Source organism: Martes martes (assembly GCF_963455335.1).
Source record: "Martes martes genome assembly, chromosome: 14".
NCBI lineage: Eukaryota > Metazoa > Chordata > Mammalia > Carnivora > Mustelidae > Martes > Martes martes.
Genome location: NC_137902.1, coordinates 82,190,745 through 82,207,955, shown reverse-complemented (window position 1 = coordinate 82,207,955; position 17,211 = coordinate 82,190,745). Strand labels below are relative to the sequence as shown.

The 17,211-nt window shown below is 43.6% G+C and overlaps 1 protein-coding gene across 2 annotated transcripts in view; it reads right to left on the bottom strand.

Annotated features, from left to right (window-relative positions):
• Nucleotides 1–17,211, bottom strand: part of GNPAT (glyceronephosphate O-acyltransferase) — a 35,764-nt gene that overhangs the window by 16,034 nt on the left and 2,519 nt on the right. For both annotated transcript variants that reach the window (XM_080822747.1, XM_080822748.1), the window contains exons 2-3: nucleotides 9,357–9,539; nucleotides 2,014–2,190 (exon numbers count right to left, since the gene is read on the bottom strand). In XM_080822747.1, the coding sequence (XP_080678873.1) occupies nucleotides 2,014–2,190; nucleotides 9,357–9,539 (360 nt within the window). The remainder of the gene's footprint in view (nucleotides 1–2,013; nucleotides 2,191–9,356; nucleotides 9,540–17,211) is intronic.

The window sequence follows — 17,211 nt, the reverse complement described above, 5'->3', positions numbered from 1 at the left end:
GAATTAAAAAGTCAGCTGTTGGGGCGCCTGGGTGGCTCAGTGGGTTAAGCCTCTGCCTTCGGCTCAGGTCATGATCTCAGGGTCCTGGGATCGAGCCCCGCATCGGGCTCTCTGCTCAGCGGGGAGCCTGCTTCCTCCTCTCTCTCTGCCTGCCTCTCTGCCTACTTGTGATCTCTCTCTCTGTCAAATAAATAAATAAAATCTTTAAAAAAAAAAAAAGTCAGCTGTTACACAATGTACTAGACCGGTTGAATGCAGGAAGAGAGAACAAAGTGTCTCTCAGGTAGATTAATAAAAACAAATCTGCATTGGTAGGAGAAATGAGCAGTATGGTATTTCTCTATTTATATACTGGACTTTCCACCAGGAAGAATGGGTGCCCTTAGTTAGAAGGAATTTGAGCTTCCAGATATATTCCATAGGCTCTAAGCCTCAAAAATATTCACTGCGATCAGTGTGTTATGTGTTTTTTAAAAATCTAAATAAAATTCACCAAGGCAAGGTCATGTGTGATCAGTTAGGAAGACATGGCCAGTCAACATTCTCTGGATGGTTGTATCAAACACCTTTTTTTTTTTTTTTTAAAGATTTATTTATTTCTTTGAGAGAGTGAGAGAGCGCACGAGCACGTGTGGTGGGGCGCAGAAGGGGAAAATCCCAGGCGGACTCCCTGCCGAGCACAGAGACGCAGGGCTCGGTCTCGTGACCCATGAGGTCACGACCCCAGTCGAAACCAAGAGTTGGATGCTCATCCGACTGAGCCAGCCAGGCGCCCCCCAAACATTCTTTGAGAGAGAGCCAGAGAGTAACTCAGCAAACTACGGAATAGTCATTAGAGGGGAAAACAAGAAATACATGAAAGTAAATGACTGAATAAAACATTAAAAGACATATGGAAGCATGGAGGTAAGAGCTTCTTAATAAGAGGCAAAACAACATTAAAAATCATAAATGAATGAAAATAGGAAAAGCTCTTCTTTCCAGAAGAAAAAAAACTACACCATGTCTGTTAAATCACTCCTGAGTGATGGAATTAGAAAAATCGCCATTTGGCAATCATTAGACTAATAACTGGTTCAGGAAAAATCATCAGTGTGAAACCTGTGGTGGAGACTCTGCTGGAAACCAGGACCCCTCACCATCCTTAGAGTCTCTCTTCACGTGATTCTTATTCATTGCCAAGGGAAACAGGGGAACTTCACAGCGGAGAAACCCGGCTGATACCAGATGACGAAAGTGAACACTACCAGTAAAGGGACAGGCAGCCACCGCACTCCACCGCACTCCTTAATCTGTTGCGCTGAGAAGGATACAATGTTGTCTCCTCCCCAAGCCCTACAGAGTGAGTCTAATCCTGAGAAAACATCACTCAAATCCAAATCAAGACATGCTACAAAATAACTCGTCTGGTTTTTTTTTCCTAAAATAATACGAAACAGAAAGACTAAGGAATTATTCTACATCAAAAGAGTCAAAAGAGGTACAGAAGCTGAATGTTAATCCCATGTAGGATTTCTTTCGCTATACAAGATACAACTGGTGATCCATGAGATACGAATGCGGGCTGTACTGTTGTGTATTAGTGTTGTATCAGTGCTGTATAATACTGTGTATTAGTGTTGTATCAATGTCAGTTTGCTTATTTTGATAACTGCACCATAAGGGAATGTCTTTGTTTATGGGAAAAACACAGCAGAGTACTGAGGAGAGGATAAAGGAAATGCTGTAAGGGGATCCAGGTGGGTCACATACAGAAATTCTTGGTATTACTTCTGTAGCTTTGCAGACACCTGACATGAGGTTAGTCTGGAAGTCTTACTGGACCAAGTGAGTTAGTTTGAAGTCTGTAGGTCTGAAAGTGAACAAGTACCACCCTCCAGAGAAGCAAAGCCTCCTCCACCCAGCCTGGAAGCCTGCTGGTGAGGGCCTGCTCGTTTCGTGCAATGTGAGAGGTCTTGAAGTCGACTAAATCGTGAGGGGGAAGAGGTTTCTTTTTAAACAAGCAATACTCACTTTCTGAATACCTTCTTCATTTACACACACTTTTGAGAAAATTTGTTTAAATATTTTGCTCAGGGCAAAGGCAAAAAACCGGATGGCTCCCAGGCGCAGTTTGTGGCTCATCTCATCCAAAATCTCACAAACTTCCTCTTGGAGGACATCGACGGATTGAAGGGATTCCTTGGAAAGCTAGAAAGAAAGGGAAAGCAGGGATGTGTCTTTGAAGAAAAGCCAAAACTCGTGTTCACTCAAACCGCTACGACTAGTTCCAAATAGCTCAAAAATGCTACATTTGCTTTCATTTCAACTGACATAATTTACTTTCCAACATAACTCGAGTAGATAAATGATCCTATTTAGACAACTTCAAAGATGGTAATTCAAAGAGAACAGGCTCTCTAGGAGAGCGTCTCACCTTTCCATCTGATTTGTTAATAAGCTGACAGCCAAATTCTCTGAAGTAAGCTGTTGCCCATGAACCAGGGTGCTTTTAGCGGACTGCTGCCGCTCATAGACCTGCTCCTTGCTACCACAAGGTAATATACAAGGTAATACACAAAGTAAAATAGAAGATCAGGTTGAAGTAACCATTCAGATTGTATCAGATATACAGGTCACTGGGACAAACCTTTCCAAAGTATCCACGTAACTAGTGAAGCCAATGCCCTCACACTGGAACTCTCTTTACTCCGAAGGGTACCACATCTTTTTCTAAAGAGAACAAAATGTCGGCTGTGTGCTAGGCCTGGGGACGGGGATAAGTAAGGCAGCTTCTGTCCTCAGGGAACTCCAATTTGACCCCTTAAGCGAGCACGTTGAAAAAGAACGGCGTCTATGTGATAAACTGTATTTATCCTTCGCAGAGGAGAATGTTCCAGGATGTGGCCCGGAAGATGAGAGGGTAGGATGCTGGAGTCCCAGTTACCTAAATTATATGCGGTGGAGAAATAGCTCCTTTTTTTCTAAATAATTGAGGTGAAATTAACATACACAAAATTAGCCATTTCAAGCTAAATTCTGTGGCGCTTGGTACCTTCACAAATGGATAATCAACCTCTCCCTAGCTCCAAATTTTATCTTTTTCAGGGAAACAGAGGAATCAATGGATTGGTGGTAAGGATGGATTTCAGGAAACAAGCCTAGGAAAAGGGAGTACAGTTGGAAAACCATCAAGATAGTTCAGGCGGGAGACAGAAAAGGCCCCCCAAAAGGCAATAATAGGTGCTGAAGGGAAGGGGAAGGGCAGTGAGATACCCGGTTGTTTCGGGCAACGGAATGGATGGTGGGGCCGTCCTGAAATTGGGGATGGAGAGCAGTTGTAGAAGACAGTGTGGTGCCGGGGTTGAGAAGGTGGCTATACCAATTTTGACGTGTTTGGAGACGTATAAAGTAGATGACCTGCAGTGGGGAGGACGGTGGGAGTCTGAACCCCGATTATCTAGCCAAGGCTAGAGGTCCCGTTTGGGAATCACCAGACTACAGATAAAAATGGAAATGACGGGAGTGGATAAAATGGACCAGGGAGGCTGCAGGGATGAAGATAAGAAGGCTGAGGGTTCAACCTTGAGAATCACTTACCCGTCGGATAGAAGAACTTGTACAGAGACTAACGAGGAAAATGGTAAGAGAACTGTACCGTGTGATGCCGTAATGTGAAGGTAAGAGAGGTCCTGCAGGAGAGTGTCCAACAAAACTGGACACAGTCGAAACACAGTGCAGACTAAAAGGACCCCTTGGACTGGGTCACTTGGAGATGCACAGCAACCTTTACGGGAATCAAGGGCAGCAACCCGCTGAACATGGGAGGTGCCCGGGAAAGGACACACGACACCTTTGAGGAGTTGGGATGAGAAGGGAAAGAGAAATGAAGCATTAAAAAAAATACATGGCTGAAAGGGGCTTCCTGTCCCCCGACCCCAGCCAGGAAGTGCTGAGGCCCGCCGGGCCCATGCAGAAGGCTGAAGAGGAGGACAGACAAGTCCTCGGGGGATTTGAAGGAAATGGACAGACGGAAGAACACAGGTGAGCAGGTCGGTCAGTCCAGAAAGAATGGCCTTCTCCAGGACTGGAGGAAAGCACAGAAGCAGAGAATGACCTATTCTCTTATTTTGTGCAATCGGGCTTCTCATTCGCCCAACAGATATGTCTCCCCTTCCAGATCCTTCTTCCTGGAAACCTAAGATAAGATTAAAAGATGAGCATTAGCTCTATAACTCCCCGCCCAGCATTGTCCCTTCTCAGTCTGTTCTCCACATCACAAACCAGAATGGTTTCTCTTTTTTTCTAAGATTTTTATTTATTTGAGAGAGAGAGCATGAGCAGGAACAGAAGCAGGCAGAGAGAGAGGGAGAAGACTCCCTGCTGAGCAGAGAGCCCAACATGGGGCTCCATCCCAGACCCCCGGGTTATGACCTCGGCCGAAGGCAGATGCTCAACCTACCCAGCCAGCCACTTGCCCCTGAATGGTATCTCAAATGCAGAAGTAATCTCATCTTTCCTGGGCTAAAAGCCCTTCAACGGCTGCACAGCATTCTGTGAGACAAAGGCAGCCTGAGTTGGCAGCACAGATGGAAAGAAACAGCCAAGAGCTACTGAGCAGAGCAAACTGGCAGCAGCTCTTAGTGACCCACAGCACAGCAAGGGAAAAGCGAGAAGCCGAAGACGGCGTCGAGATTTTTGGTAGGAGCAGCAGGCATATGGAGGGGCCATTCTTGGAGATACGCAGAACTGGGTGTAGGGGATGTACATGGTACAGTGGTGGGGGTGGGAGGGTCAAAGACTTTGATTCAGATATCCCAAATGTGAGATGCATTTGGATTTTCCAAGTAGGGATTCCAGTAGACATAAAAATACATGTATGAAACTCAGAACTGAGATCTGGGCTGAAGCAATAGATACCAGTTATTATTTACTACATATTGTTATTTATTTATAATAATATATTATTATAATAATATAATAGGGAGACATCAGCATAAGGAAGGTGTTTACAATTCTGGTAATACATAAAACAGCCCAATAAATAGGTAGAACAAGAAGGGATTAGAACAAAACCTTGAGGAGCAGCAGCATTTCAAGAGACAGGCAAAGGAAAGGAAGCCCATGAAGACAACTGAGGAATGATAAAGATTTGGTGGGGGGGGGGGGCACCTGGCTGGTTCCGTTGAAGCCTATCTCAGGCTTCCACAATCTCAGGATTGTAGGTTCGAGCCCCCCAGTGGGTGTAAAAATTACTTAAAAATAAAATCTTAAAAAAAATGTTGGTGGGTAAGAGGGAGAATAGGGTATCACAGAAAGAAAGGAGGGAGAGTGTGCCAAGGGCTACGAGGGATGTCAACAAGGTTGATTTTAGCCATCAGGAAAGAATCATTCTCGGTCTTGGAAAGAGCGATTACAGTGGGTTAGAAACCGGATCCCAGGGAGCTGCGTGTACACGTAGGGTGAGAGAGTAGAGCCCCGAGTATGGCAAACACAGCCGACTTCCTTCCGGAGTAGAGAAGTGGGAAAGGAAGAGCCGAGTCACAAGGAGAGAAGGAATCTGCCCCAACGAGGCTGATCTCGGCAGGAAGAGGACTGCGCGAGTTCAGGGATGACGGTGAAGAGCCAATGAAGAGGAAGAAGTTGAAAATGTTTGAGGGGAGAGACCATAAAGCAAAGTCCCTGAGGAGGACGGAGCCGGTCAAGTTCAGAGCACAGCAGTAGGGGAGGGGTTGGCCTCCAACAGGAGAGAGAGCTTCCTGTCCCGTTTTCACTGGAGGGAAGAAGAGAATGAGGGTATCAGATGCAGGTAAATTAGTAGCTTGATCACAGGAAGTTGAGAGTGGTCATATAACCGTATACGTTTTCTTTGGGAAGCAGGAAGAAATGTCAACTGTTGAGGGTAAGGGGCGGAGGCTGGAGGTTCAGAAAGTCCTCGGTTGGAGGACTGATACTGACACTCCCAGTTCGGAGAACGGGAGAGAGTTCCCCGGGGAAACAGGAATTCTTGGGTAACACAGAAGGCCCAGCTGTGCTGCATGATCCTGAATTTATAACAATTCCAATCTACCTACATTGAGTGATTTTTTTTTTTTCCTCAGTAGAACAGCCAAGTCTGAGAAACACTGGCTTATATCAGTCATGCTTAACCTGGCTGCGTATGAGAATTACTTGGGGAGCTTTTAAAAAAGAATAAGAAGAGATACCTGGGTCCTATTGCAGACCGATTTATATCAGAATCACTGTGGACAGGACAAAAGCATTTTTTTCCCACTCATTCATTCAAGAAATATTTATTGAAAGTGTACTATGTGCTAGGCACTAGTAATACAGCAAAAAAAAAAAAAAAAAGAGAGAGAGATAAAAATATAGAATACAGAAAAAAAAAAGAGAGTCATAAGGGAGATAAAAATTTTTGCCTTCATGAAATTTACGTACTAGTAGAAAATAACAGTTAACCTTGTATGAAAGTTCTCCAGGTAATTCTTCTTTTTTTTTTTTCCACCAGGTAATTCTAACAAAGAGCCAGTATTGACGACCACTGTCTTTAGGTTCTAATTGATGAGGAAACTTTACCTCACTTATGAAATAGGCTGAGTCAGACAGGACTAATAGTTTCCCCCAAGACAAATCACAACAGACAGATTAAACCAAAAGGATTAGGGGCACAGGTCATATGTTCAAATCATAAAAAAGCAGACAGAGGCGCTTGGGTGGCTCGGTTGGCTAAGCTAAGGTCATGATCCGGGGCTTGAGCCCCAGGTCAGGCTCCCTGCTTCTCTCTCTGCTCCTCATTCCACTCGTACACTCTCTCTCTCTCTCAAATAAATAAATAAAATCTTTAAAAAAATGTTTTTAAGAAGAGGAAAACAGACAGCAGAGATAAAGAATTTCTCTGAGGTTGTAGGCCTGACTAAATTCCACTTAAAAATCAATAGAGGGGGCACTTGGGTGGGTGGCTCAGTGGGTTAAGCCTCTGCCTTCGGCTCGGGTCATGATCTCAGGGTCCTGGGATCGAGCCCCACATCGGGCTCTCTGCACAGCAGGGAGCCTGCTTCCCTTCCTCTCTCTCTGCCTGCCTCTCTGCCTACTTGTGATCTCTCTCTCTCTCTGTCAAATAAATAAATAAATAAATAATCTTTTTAAAAAAGTCAGTGGAGGGGCACCAGGGTGGCTCAGGTTAAGCATCTGCCTTTGGCTCAGATCATGATCTAGGGGTCCTGGGATCGAGCTCCACATCAGGGTCCCTGCTCAGGAACGGAGTCTGCTTCTCCTTCTCCTTTTGCCCCTGCTCGTGTACTCTCTCTCTCTCTATCTCAAATAAATAAATCTTTAAAAAAAAAAAAAAAAGGTCAATGGAGCACAATCTCTACAGGTAAACCTCAAAGCCTGGGAGCACCTGGACAATGTGACAGGGATTGCCGGCCATGAGGAATCTGTAATCGTGCCCCCCCGCATACCTCTATCTGATGTCTTCAAATGACATGCCCCAAACAGACCTAGCTTTTCTCCCAAGCCCAATCCCTCTCCTAAGTTCTCTATCTCAGTGAATGCTTCTATCATCCTGTCTCTCTCTTCCTTCCCATCATTCATCCAGTTGATCACAAATAAGGTCTACTCCACCTCTGGAATTTTTCTTTCTCCTTTTTTAAGAGACGGAGCAAGAGAGGAGGAGGAAGGGGCAGAGGGAGAATCTTAAGCAGGCTGCATGCTCAGCACAGAGCCTGACGCAGGGCTCTAGCTCACGACCCTGAGATCATGACCTGAGCCGAAAACCAGACGCGGACACTTAACCAACTGAGCCACCCAGGCAACCCTACCTCTTAAATTTCTTAAATCTGTCCATCTCTGTTTCTACAACCGCAATCTAGGCAACTGTGATCCCACAAAGGGATTACTGGAAGAGCATCATAACCAGACTTCCTGTCTCCATTTGTTGGTGTTTCTAAAACATTAACTGATCAGGCCACACTCCAACCTGAAACCTTTCAATGGCTTTGCACTGTATGTAGGTTAAATCTAACTCCTCTGGATGGTTTATAAGATTTATTTATTATTTATTTTGGGGGAGAGAGAGAGAGAGAGCGCGCACAAGTAGGGGGAGGGCAGAGGGAGAGAGAGTGGAGAAGAGAGAATTTCCAGCAGACTCCCCACTGAGCAGGGAGCAGAACGGGGGGCTTGATCTCAAGACCCTGAGATCCTGACCCAAGCTGAAGTCAGACACTTAACTGACTGAGACACCCAGGTGCCCCCTCTGGATAGTTTATGAAACCCTCTGTGATGTGGCCCCCGTTTGGCTCTCTACATTCTTTCCACTGTATCCCGTCTTCGCTCTCTTCGGTCTGGTCATACCAAACCGCTTCTAGTACTGTGCGTATGCATGTTCTCTAGTTGCTAAAATATGCTGGTGGTTCCCAAACTCTGCTATACTTTGGAACCAACAGGGCTTCTCCTTCTTCTTCTTCTTTTTTTTTTGAGAGAGAGAGAGAGGGAGAAACAGAGAATCTTAAGCAGGTGCCATGCCCAGCATGAAGCCCAACAAGGGGCTCCATCTCAGGACCCTGGGATCCTTACCGGAGCTGTAACCAAGAGTCAGACACGTAACCAAATGAGCCTCCCAGGTACCCCTTCACTGGGCTTCTTTAAAAACTACTACTAGGATACCTGGCTCCTTCCCCAACATTCTGATTTAATTCATATGGGGGTGAGATCTATGCACAGGGATTCTTGACACTTTTTCCAGTAATTTTAATGTGCAGTGAGATTTAACCATGGGGAAAAAGTTATTTGCTCTGCTAGGAATACTTCTTCACCCACTTCACCTGGAAAACCACTAACCATCTTTTAGGCATCATTTAAAAAAAAAATCATTTTTCTAATTCTTTACACAAAATCATTTGCCCTATAATTACTGCCCCTGTACACTGGGCTCCCACTAGCGTGTCTTGTATCATATTTCATTGTAATTATACAACTGGCGTCATTCCGCGTCAGACTACAGTTGACCCTTGAAGAACATGGGGGCTGGGTGACGACTCCCCCATGTGGGTTGAAAATCCACGTGTAACTTTTGACTCCCCCAAAACTTGACTAATAGCTTACTCTTGACTGACAGCCGTACCGTTAACATCAACAGTTGATTTACATGTATTTTTGATGTTACATGCATTATAGACTGTTTTTAAAGAAAAGTGTTTTTAAGAAAACTATAAGGAAAACACATTTACAGTACTGTACTGTATTTAAAAAAAAAAAACAAAACCTAAAAAGAAAAAAACAAACAAACTATATATAAATGGACCTGTGAGGTTCAAACCTGTGTCATTCCTTGTTGACAATGAACAAGTCCGGCTGTGGTTGAAGACGGAATCACTTACCTGTTTAATGACATAATGAACCTCTTCGGAACTGAGAACACTAGATTTAATATCACTTGGCTTGCAAGGAGTAATTCCCTTATAGACAAGAGGTGTGTAACACTTCATCGCAAATTTCAAGTCACTGACATGCCTCCTCTCCTCTAAAATGTCTTCAAATTCATCCCATTTTTTGAGCTCCTTCTGTGGGTAAAGCAAATGAGAGAAAGTAATGCTTACAATGTAAAGTAAATCAGGACAGATTAGAGACTACATTGGTAATGTTTCATCTTTGCCTACATTCTTACGCTATGACATATGAATACACTGATAACAGGTCTTTCTATACTAAGGAAAGGAAATGTAAGGGCGCATAGTGGCTCAGTCGTTAAACATCTGCCTTTGGCTCAGGTCATGATCCCAGCATCCTGGGATCAAGCCCTGCATCACATCGGGCTCCCTGCTTGGCGGGAGGCCTGTTTCTCCCTCTCTTGCTCCCCTTGCTTATGTTCCCTCTCTCACTGTGTCTCTCTCTGTCAAATAAAGAAATAAAATCTTTAAAAAAAAAAAAAGAAAAAAGAAAAGGAAATGTAATGATAGTTGGGGTCACAAAATGGATATTGAGTATAATATTTTATTATTTCTGCTTGCTGTCTTTGTAAATCCAGAATCCCTCCAGGAAAGTTAAGAAAGATAGCAAAGACTGAGACTTTAAGCTTGAGAATAATCTGATTAACTTTACAATCAATTTTATTTGATCAATTTTATCAAACACATTGATGAATTTGTCTGTCTCTTCTACTTAGCTTTAAAATTAAATCAGAGCATACAACAGAAATTCAAAATTATGTTAAATCAAATAAAAATATATGGGTGCAAATAAGAGGAATATTCACTTAAGAAAAAAGTGCTCCCAACTATCATATGATCTCCCTGATGTGAGGAAGTTGAGAGGCAACGTGGGGGGTTTGGGGTAGGAAAAGGATAAATGAAACAAGATGGGATCGGGAGGGAGACAAACCATAAGAGACTCTTAATCTCACAAAACAAACTGGGGGGGGGGGCGGGTAGGGAGAGGGTGGTGGGGTTATGGACATTGGGGAGGGTATGTGCTATGGTGAGTGCTGTGAAGTGGGTAAACCTGGCGATTCACAGACCTGTACTCCTAGGGCTAATAATACATTATATGTTTATAAACAAAATTTAAAAAGTTATAAAAAAAAAAAAAGAAAAGAAAAGAAAAAGTGCTCCCATGGAAGCTACTGGCGAGCAGTCAGTACTTGCTAGGACTACTTTCTTATCCCCTTTTGACTCCAGACAGTTTAGCTTCCATCCAACCAGCCCCTGAAACTGCTGTTTATGAGGTTACCTATGACTTCTGAATTGTTAATTCTTAAAATTCTGTTTTTCTGATTATAAAAGTAATAATAGTAATAATGATAATTTTAGCTAACACGTACAGCTGTTTCCTAAATGTCACACCCTATTCCAAGGCGTTATTCCTAAATACAGGAACGATCCTCACAAAAATGGGAAAACCAAGGCACAAAGAACCAAAATAACTTGCTCGGTTCTACAGCTCGCAAAGGGCAGAGACATGATTCAAACTCGAGCCTTATGGCTTCACAGACCTTGCTCCTAACCTCTATCCCACACTACTCACCATATTAACTATGGAAAGTTTGGAAACATGGAAACATATAAGTAAACATAAATTGCCCACAGTTTTATACCCCAGGAATAACAAGTCTTTACCACTCCCTACTTTTCCTTATTTTTTTTTCATCCACAGCTACACAAATACACAGTTTTTATTCAAAACGTGGGCCATACCAAATATAGTTTACCTTGCCTTTTCAAATATGGTATGAGCATTTTCCTGTATTAAATATTGTTTAAAAACATTTTAGTGGAGGCAACTTCTTCAAATACTTTTTTCCCTGGTGACCGAAGGGCTGGGGTTTGGCCTTTACCCTCTTGGAGAAGTGCTGTAGAGACGGTGGGGGCGCCTGGTCATGCATGGCTCCCGCATGGCTGATGAGAAGCCAAGAGCCATATCCCATCTCCCTGGCTACTGTGGGTTTTGCTGACACAAGGCTGTCTTCCATCTGGGGTTGGGCAGACCCTAGGAACTTAACGTCTTTCCTGCATTAACCTAAATGGCAGCTGTCAATTTAACTGGGGGAAAAATGCTTAGCAATCAGGTCACTTTTACTTCTTTACTTTATCTTAGACAGGCACAAGGAAGGTTTCATAAAAAAAAAAAAAAATTCTCCTAATTACCAAAGTGCTATATATTCATTATAAAAATCTGGAAGATACAGTAAAGCATACAGAAGAAAATTAAAATCACCTGTTGTCAATGACCCAGGGTCCATTTTAGTGAATGCTTTTTTTTCTGGGCATGTAGACACACTCCCTCCCCTGACACACATACATTTTGATTTGCCCACATAATTTTTCCCCCTTATGTTATAAATGCTTCCCTTTCATTTAAGTTCCTTCTACCACATTATTTTTAATAAGGGATATGTGAATTAATTTTCATGCATTGCTATTAGAAGAAAATGCAACATACATTATTACTTCTTTCAAATTTAATCATTAAACCCTGGTCTCTTTCTAGTCTTCAACTTCCTAGACCTCCCTCCAGCCTGACACCACTCTCAAGGGCTCCTTCCTTTCCCCATCTCCAACCATCCTGAAATTTTCCTACTTTGGTTTTTAACTCATTCATGACTCCTGTCACAGCAGAAGATCTACCTCATTGCCCTAAACCAGTGATTCTCAATCTGAAGGGAAAACTTCCCCCCACCCCAAAACTAAAATATGCCTTCTTTCCTCCCACTTCCCTTAATGGTAACATCTCCAACCCCCTTATCTTCATACACTGTGCTGAGTCCTCGCACCTACTCAGCTGGCTTTAGATCCTAATTATACACGCTGTTGAATTTCCTGCTCTGTTCTCTTCACCCATGTGAGCTCCTGATAGACACATTTAGTTGCAAACGCTTCACCTTTGGCCTTTCCCAAACTGAACTCATTTCTCCTCTGCACGACCCTACAACCTGATTATTTCCCAGAAATCTCAGCAACCGCCATGCCACATACATCCCTTTGCCTTATCCTAGACCCCTCCTCCCTCACCCTTACACATAATCCATCTAATCCTGTCCAGGTGGCCTTTCAGGATGTAGCAGGACTACTCCTCGGTCCCAGGTCTAGCCTGTGCACTTTACCACTCTAACCCCCTCACTCCTTGCCCCTTTGAATCAACCCTCCATGCTGCCATGTGCTCTTTTCAAAACACAATTCTGACCAAATTGTTCCCTGGGTAAAATACTTCAATGACTCCCCACCTCCTTCAGAATTAAGGCCCAAGCCACTTCTGGTATCATACAAGAAACTCTATGACCTTGTCCTTGTCCTCCCTCTCTAGACTCACTGCCCACCATGCTCAAGGTCTACTCGATAGCAAGTGATTCACACTTCCCTAATACAATCCATTGTGGACGTGCTTCTGGGCCTTGGTCCCTGCTCATCTCTGGGCCCTGAAGGCCTTTCCGTTCCTCTGCCATCCTTGCTCAGGCCTCCCTGCTGTAAAAACCCTCCTTGAGCTGCCCACAAGGATGCACTCTGCCTTTCTCATTAGATTGTCTTTGCCTACTACCTACATATTTTAGGGTATGTAGTCATAACCCTGCAATCATTTGCATGGCTGTCTCCCTAAGATGCAATTAGCTTGAAGGTGGGAAACACGTGACCTCTCTGTATTTCCCAACACCAAGCTGCATTTGGAATATAGCATAATCGAACGACTACATGTTGAAGTAATGGAAAAAGATACAGAATGTTAAACCGAGAACATGACCAGGTTAATAAGAATATAAACAGAAGACCATTTGTGAGTTTCAACATAAAAAGGGTAGCACGTAAAACATGTGAATATGCAAACATCAACACATATATAAAGAATATACGTGGGAAAAATCTAACTGCTAGAATTCTGGTGGAAAACAGCAAGTCCTTGTAACATACCATGCTCTTGATTCTAAGTTTCAAGAACCTTCTCAAACTCCACATTTCTCATTAGTAAAACAAAAGGCAGTTTATATATAGACTCAGACTTGGTACAATGCAACAAGCTATCCTAAATTATATAATTTTAGAGATAAAAGGGGACTCAGACTTTCCACTTAGTGGTCTGGGGGCGGAAAGAGAAAAGGATCCGAATCAGCTGGGGAGACAAATATATACTATATATATTAACATACAGGCCCTTATAAACAGGTTACATATGTTTACGAATATGTAAGATACTTACAAATAGGTCTACATATGTGTATATACATACATACACAGGGGGAGGAGAGAGGAGAGAGACGGAGAAACGGGGAGAGACCTTTTCTGCACCGTTTACCTGGAAATACTTAGCCATCAACCATGGCTCGTGTTTACCTCTGTGTACCATTGCCCAACTCTCCCCTCAACTGAGACTGAATGGATCATCTCCTTTGAGTCTTGACTGAGCCTTTCACAACAGCATCTAAAAATACTTCATTAACCTGGATTGGTATCTCCCCGAAATGCCTATAAACTTCTTGTCTGTGTAGGTAATGTGTCTTATATGCTTCGTCTTCTCAGTTCCTAGTAAGCACTCAATCACTGTAGAATGAAAAAATAAATTACTGAATAAAGCCACCTCCTGAACCCTGCGGATGAGGGCTCTCTGGTACTCCCAGGCTAACGCTCACACTGCTCCCACTCGGGTCCCAGCTGACGTCTAATCCAGCAGTTTCTAACCCAGGCTGCACATGAGAATAACCTGGGCAATTTAAAAATATACTGATGCCCAGGCCCCCTAGAGATTTTATTTTTATTTTTTTAAAGATTTTATTTACGTATTTGACAGAGAGAGACACCTCGAGGGAGGGAACACAAGCAGGGGGAGGGGGAGAGGGGGAAGCAGGCTCCCAATGGAGATGCGAGCTGGATGCGGGGCTCCATCCCAGGACCCTGGGATCATGACCTGAGCCGAAGGCGGATGCTTAATGACTGAGCCACCCAGGCGCCTCGAGATTTTTTTTTTTTTTTTTTTTTTTTTGTAAGTAGGCTCCACGCCCTGAGACCAACACCTGAGATAAAGAGTCAGATGCTGAACTGACTGAGTCATCCAAGTGCTCCTAGAGATTCTTGATTAATTTGGCCTGTGAATGGTACCTGGGCATCAGAGTGATTTTTAAAAGTACTCCCAGTGACTCTTACATGCAGCTAGGGTTGAGTGTTAACTACTCATTCGTTGGCCTTCCTGAAACCATGATGGAGAAGTATTTACCATCATAAGATAAATATATTTACAAGGCTACTTATCTAGGAGCACAATACAAAGAGGAGCCCAAAGAAGAAGGTTTAGGATATTTCCCCCCTTTGTTTTTCTCTCTTACTTTCTACAGCAGCTCCCTCCTTATTGGCGAGTAAACAGGCTTCTCCTCCTACCTCTCTTTTGAAGCCCTGGAGGCTCCATTCATTCAACAGAGTTAGAGAGAGCCCACAGTGTACCAGGCACTGTTCCACACGCTGTGAATAAAGCATGAACAAAGCAGACAAAGAATGTGTACTGAAGGGGCACCTGGGTGGCTCAGTGGGTTAAGCCTCTGCCTTTGGCTCAGGTCATGATCCACACTGGGCTCTCAGCGGGGAGCCTGCTTCTTCCTCTCTCTCTGCCTGCCTCTCTGCCTACTTGTGAGCTCTGTCAAATAAATAAACAAAGTCTTAAAAAAAAATAAGAATGTGTACTGAAGGAGCCTACACTCCTTTAAGGAAAGACAGACAACAAATAAGTTTACTCAGGCATACTAGCGGTAGCATGCCAGTGAATGTTTAACTACATGAGAGCCCTGATTTATAGCATTCACCAATATCGGTGGCATTTACACTCCCAGCGTGGCAGATTTCAAGCTACCAACAATATGACCTCACTGAACAAGGAGCTGGGGAGAGCTGTGTAGTAGCCATGATTACATAGGATTTCCATCTCCCAGCAACGCGGACATAAAAAACCTCAAAAGCATAGATAATAGTAAAATCTAGTAAAATAATTAGGAAGTGCTGAGTTTTGAGTATTTGTTACTTTTGTTTTTAACAATTTCTTTAACTGGAAATTTGTAAAACTTAATCTTTAATTTTTAATAGCGGCTGTGTTCCAACAACGGGCTCACAAACGTCATGGAAAATTAACAATGAGCTTTGAGAGCAGCACAACCCTGGAAAAGGAATATAAAAAAAATAGAGTAACGTGAAGGAGTGACTGGAGAGCTACTTTAGATCGAATGATTGGGTAAGGCCTCTTCGAGAGGTGATATTTGAGCTGCGACCTCAAAAAAAAAAGGGGGTGGGGAGGTAAAGGGGAAAGCAGCATGCCACACGGAGGGAACGGTGTGCCCTCCTGAGAGGGCATGCTTACTGTCTGAGAAACAGAAGGCCAGTGTGGTTGAAGCCTAGTGCGCAAGATTGGTAAAATCAGGGAGGTAGCAATTACGTAGTCTTGTAAGATGAAAGGAGTCCGGATTTTTCATTCAGACTGTAACAGGAAATCATAGTTTGGGTTCTGGATATACCAGTAACTCTCCAGCCCCAGCCTTCTTTTCATTCTGTGGTCTCATGGAAAGATTTCCGGCAGACTTATGGCTTCTCATACGATCTACTTGCTGATGTCTGACGAACCCATAGATTCAGGCCACACCTTGTCTGCTCTGGTACCATGTTTCTAACTCTATCTGGATGCCTCCCCCACATTTTGTGATGTATCGGGTCCATAACATGATAATCCATTAGTTAAAAGTCATTCATTTTACCACTGGCATCTCACACTGAACACATCCCAAACTGAAATTATTATATTACCCCGACTAAACCTGTTCCTCTCCCCAATTTCCTATCAGCAAAAGGCATCAACATCCGCCCAGAGGCCAAATCACAGAAACCTCCTCTTCCTTAGTCACAGCACTTCCACTGTCCTGAATATCACACACACTCTCCCATCTCCCGTCTCCCCAGGCTCACTGCCATTGCCTCAGGCTTCCGTCACTTCTTGGAGTTACTGCAACAGTGTTCTGCTGATCTCCACGCTTTTGGCATCAGATTCCTTCTCCAATCAGATTCTCCTTGTACAGTGTGTACTCAAGTAAAGGTTATCCAAACAAACAACCACTCCAGAAACCTAGTCTTCTTACACTTTCAAAAATACAAACCTGATCATCCCGAAATGCTCCCTCGGAAAGTAAAGACTTTATCCTTAAGGGGTACAACCCTGGTATATAAAACCCCCTTAGGAAGTGCCTTCTGCCTACTTCCTTAATTTTGTTTCTCACGTCTCCTTTATTTGACCCTTACCTAACCTCTTGGTTCTCCCAAACATGGAAAGGACTGGCTTTACTTACAGGGATGCCTAGGCCAGTCTTCCTCTCCTCCCTCATCTCCCAGTCACACCTCAGAAACTCAGCTCGGGTATCACCTTCTCCTAAAAGCCTTCTCTGAAGCCTGCAACAGGTCCAGTGCTCCTTCTCTTTCCTCCAACAACATACTGTGCGTGATTCAGTCATTGCCCTTATCTCAATTCTAACTGTTTATTGCCGTGACTTCCTTTCAAGTCCAAGGACACAGGGGGTGGATCGTTCATGTCCACATCTTGGGAGTGGAGAATAATGAGTAGGATGCTACAGGTAACGAGTGCAGTAATGTTTGCTGCAATCAGGAGTGTCTTAAAATATCCCTGAGCACTACTCTCATATTAGATGGGAGTATTGTACAGTAAGTGTGGCTGAGGAAGTAAGGCCAGCCTGAAATAGTAAGAAAAAGTTCAGGTCATCATGAAAGT